Source organism: Eimeria acervulina, genomic scaffold, assembly GCF_000499425.1.
Source record: "Eimeria acervulina Houghton genomic scaffold, Eah_scaff1020, whole genome shotgun sequence".
In the NCBI taxonomy this organism is placed as follows: domain Eukaryota; phylum Apicomplexa; class Conoidasida; order Eucoccidiorida; family Eimeriidae; genus Eimeria; species Eimeria acervulina.
The window spans coordinates 9,164-11,893 of record NW_013549474.1 but is presented as its reverse complement, the minus strand read 5'-3'; the positions used below and the strand labels follow the sequence as shown (position 1 = coordinate 11,893).

The window sequence follows — 2,730 nt, the reverse complement described above, 5'->3', positions numbered from 1 at the left end:
TCTTCTAGGGCCTCGCTCTCTATTAAAGGAGACGGGTCAACCGCATCAGCGCCGCCTATAGAAGAAGGGGCCCCCCTATGAGACTCCAGAAAGGACTCCATGGGGCCCCTCTTACTAGCAGAGGCCTCAGTGGGGGCCCCTATAGGGGCCCCCACTGGGGCCCCCACTGAGGCCTTCTCAGGGGCCCCCACAGGGGCCCCCACTGAGGCCCTCTCAGGGGCCCCCATAGGGGCCCCCATAGGGGCCTCCATAAGGGCCCCCACAGGGGCCTCCATAGGGGCCCCCACAGGGGCAACCGGGGGGGCCCCTTCTTCTGGGGGGCCCCCCAGAGGTGAGCCTCCAGAGGCCTCTAGGGGGGCCCCCCCAGAAGCCCCCTCAGAGGCCCTCATAGGGGCCCCTACAGGGGCCCCCTTAGGGGCCTTCATAGGGGCCCCCATGGGGGCCCCCTTGGGGGCCCCCCGAGGGTAGGGAAGAGGGTTTATATGAGGGCCCCCTTCAGCAGCAGCAGCAGCAGCAGAAGCTGAAGGTGCTGAGGCAAGCAAAATATTAAGGAGAGATTTACAAAGAAATATAAACTTTAGCAGACGCAGACGGCGACGTTTTGCTGCTGCTGTTGCTGCAGCAGCAACAAACTCAGAAAGAGAGACAAAAGATGTCTCTGCACCTGCTGTTGCTCCTGGTGCTGCTGTTGCTGCTCCTGCTTCTGCTGCTGCTGCTGTAGATGAACATTGAGGTGCTGCTATAGAAAGCGTACAGCCTGCAGCGGGAGCTGCACCTTCAGCTGCTGCAGCAGGTGCTGCTCCTGCTGCTTTTGCTGCAGCTGTTGCTGCAGCACCAACATCGCGACTCACAGCAGCAGCAGCAGATGTTTCTATTTGGGGCCCCTGCTTGTTTTCTTGTGTCTCTTCGCTGGCAGCAATAACCTTTTCCGAGCCGTACTGCTGCAGCAGCAAGCAGCAGGGGGCCCCCCCTCTAGCTGCTGCTGCTCTTTGGGGGCCCCCAGGAGGCGAGGAAGAAGGGCCTCTTGTTAAATTAGATTGCTGCTCTTGCTGCAGCTGCTGCTGCTGCTGGTGTTGCTGCTGCTGGTGTTGTTGGTGGTGCTGCTGCTGCGGCTGGTCGCATGGTGATAAGCCGTGCTGCTGCAGCAGCAACTGCTGCTGCTGCAGCAGCAGCACCTCTAAAGAAAGCAGCTGCTGCCGCGTTGTTGCTGCTGGCAGTATCCCCAAGGCTAACAGCAAGCGGTCAGCTGCTGCAGCTTTTTTCTGCTGCTGCTGCTGCAGCAGCAGCAGCAGCACATCCTCAGCAGCAGCAGCTGCAGGGGCCCCTCCCCTAAACCCTCGGCAAGCATTCCAAGCCCCTGCTGCTGCTGCTGCAGCGCAGCAGGGGCCTCTTTGCTGCACCCACCCCTCAAGGGCCCCCCAAGAAACATAGACGGAGCAGCAAATAAGATTGCAACGCTCTGGCAGCAGAAGAGACACGAAGCTTTGCCGCTGCTGCTGCTGCTGCTGATCCTGCTGCTGCTGATCCTGCTGCTGCTGTTGCTGCTGCTGCTGTTGCTGTTGCTGCCACAAAGCAGAAACAGCAAATGAGGCAGCAGCAGAGGCAGCAGCAACGGAGCACTCTGAGGTTTGCTGCTGGGCCTGCTGCACCAGCTGCTGCTGTTGCTGTTGCTGCTGTTGCTGCTGCTGATCTTGCAGCTGCTCTTGGTGCTGAAAGTTGCCGTTCCCTTGCTGCTGCTGTTGCTGCTGCTGTTGCTGCTGCTGTTGCTGCTGCTGTTGCTGCTGCTGTTGCTGCTCCTGTTGCTGTTGCTGCATTAACGAAGATATTCAGGATCGTGTGGGCGCTTTGCCTCGATGGGGCTGCAAACCATAAAACCCTAAACCCTAAACCCTAAACCCTAAACCCTAAACCCAAGGGCATCTAAAGTTGCAGCATAAGACGCTCTCTTTGCTGCTGCTGCTGTTGAAATTTCTGTTGCTGCTGCTGCTGCAGGTTCTGCTATTGTTGCTGTTTCAGGTGCTGCTGTTTTTGCTGCTGATGCTAGTGTTGCTGCTGCAGCTATTGTTGCTGCTGCTGTTGCTGCTCTATTGATGCTGAAGTTGTTGCTATTACTGCTGTTGCAGCTATTTCAAATACTGCTGCTGTTGCTGCTGCTGTTGCTGCAGCAAGACAGAGGCACAGGCTACATCTATGCCTCTAAACACTAAACCCTAAACCCTAAACCCAAACCCTAAACCCTAAGCCCTGGGGCACGACTCGTAAACCCTAGAATATATAACTACAATAATTATTTAAAGGAGGAGATCAAACCACTACATAAGCCCCTAAACCCTAAACCCTAAACCCTAAACCTTAGATTGCCTTCAGGCCCAATCGAGACACGGGGATTACGAGAAGGGTTTAGGGTTTAGGGTTTAGGGTTTAGGGTTTAGGTTTTATAATAGAATCTGTATATTGTTTCAATTCAAAATAATTTTTAAAGTCTATATTTATTCTTTTGATGACAGGGGGCCCCTGGGGGCCCCGTGGGGGCCCCCCTTAGTGGAGTGCGGTCTTAGGGGCTCTTTATTTTGCTGCTGCTGCTGCTACTGCTGCTGCAGCAACAGCAGCAGCAGCAGCAGCGTGTGGTGTTTGCGCATATGTTTTTCTTGCTTTTTATCTTCTTTTTATTATCCTGTTGACTCTCTGTTATATTCACCTGGGGGCCCCTCTCTCTCCCTCTTAAGGGGC

At 55.5% G+C, this 2,730-nt stretch overlaps 1 protein-coding gene across 1 annotated transcript; it reads right to left on the bottom strand.

Annotated features, from left to right (window-relative positions):
* Positions 1-1,814, bottom strand: EAH_00054010 (hypothetical protein; the record flags this gene model as incomplete). Its single annotated transcript, XM_013393978.1, has 1 exon — positions 1-1,814. A coding segment is annotated over one exon (1,814 nt), but the record flags the coding sequence as incomplete, so codon positions are not given.
* Positions 1,815-2,730: the final 916 nt, after the last annotated feature.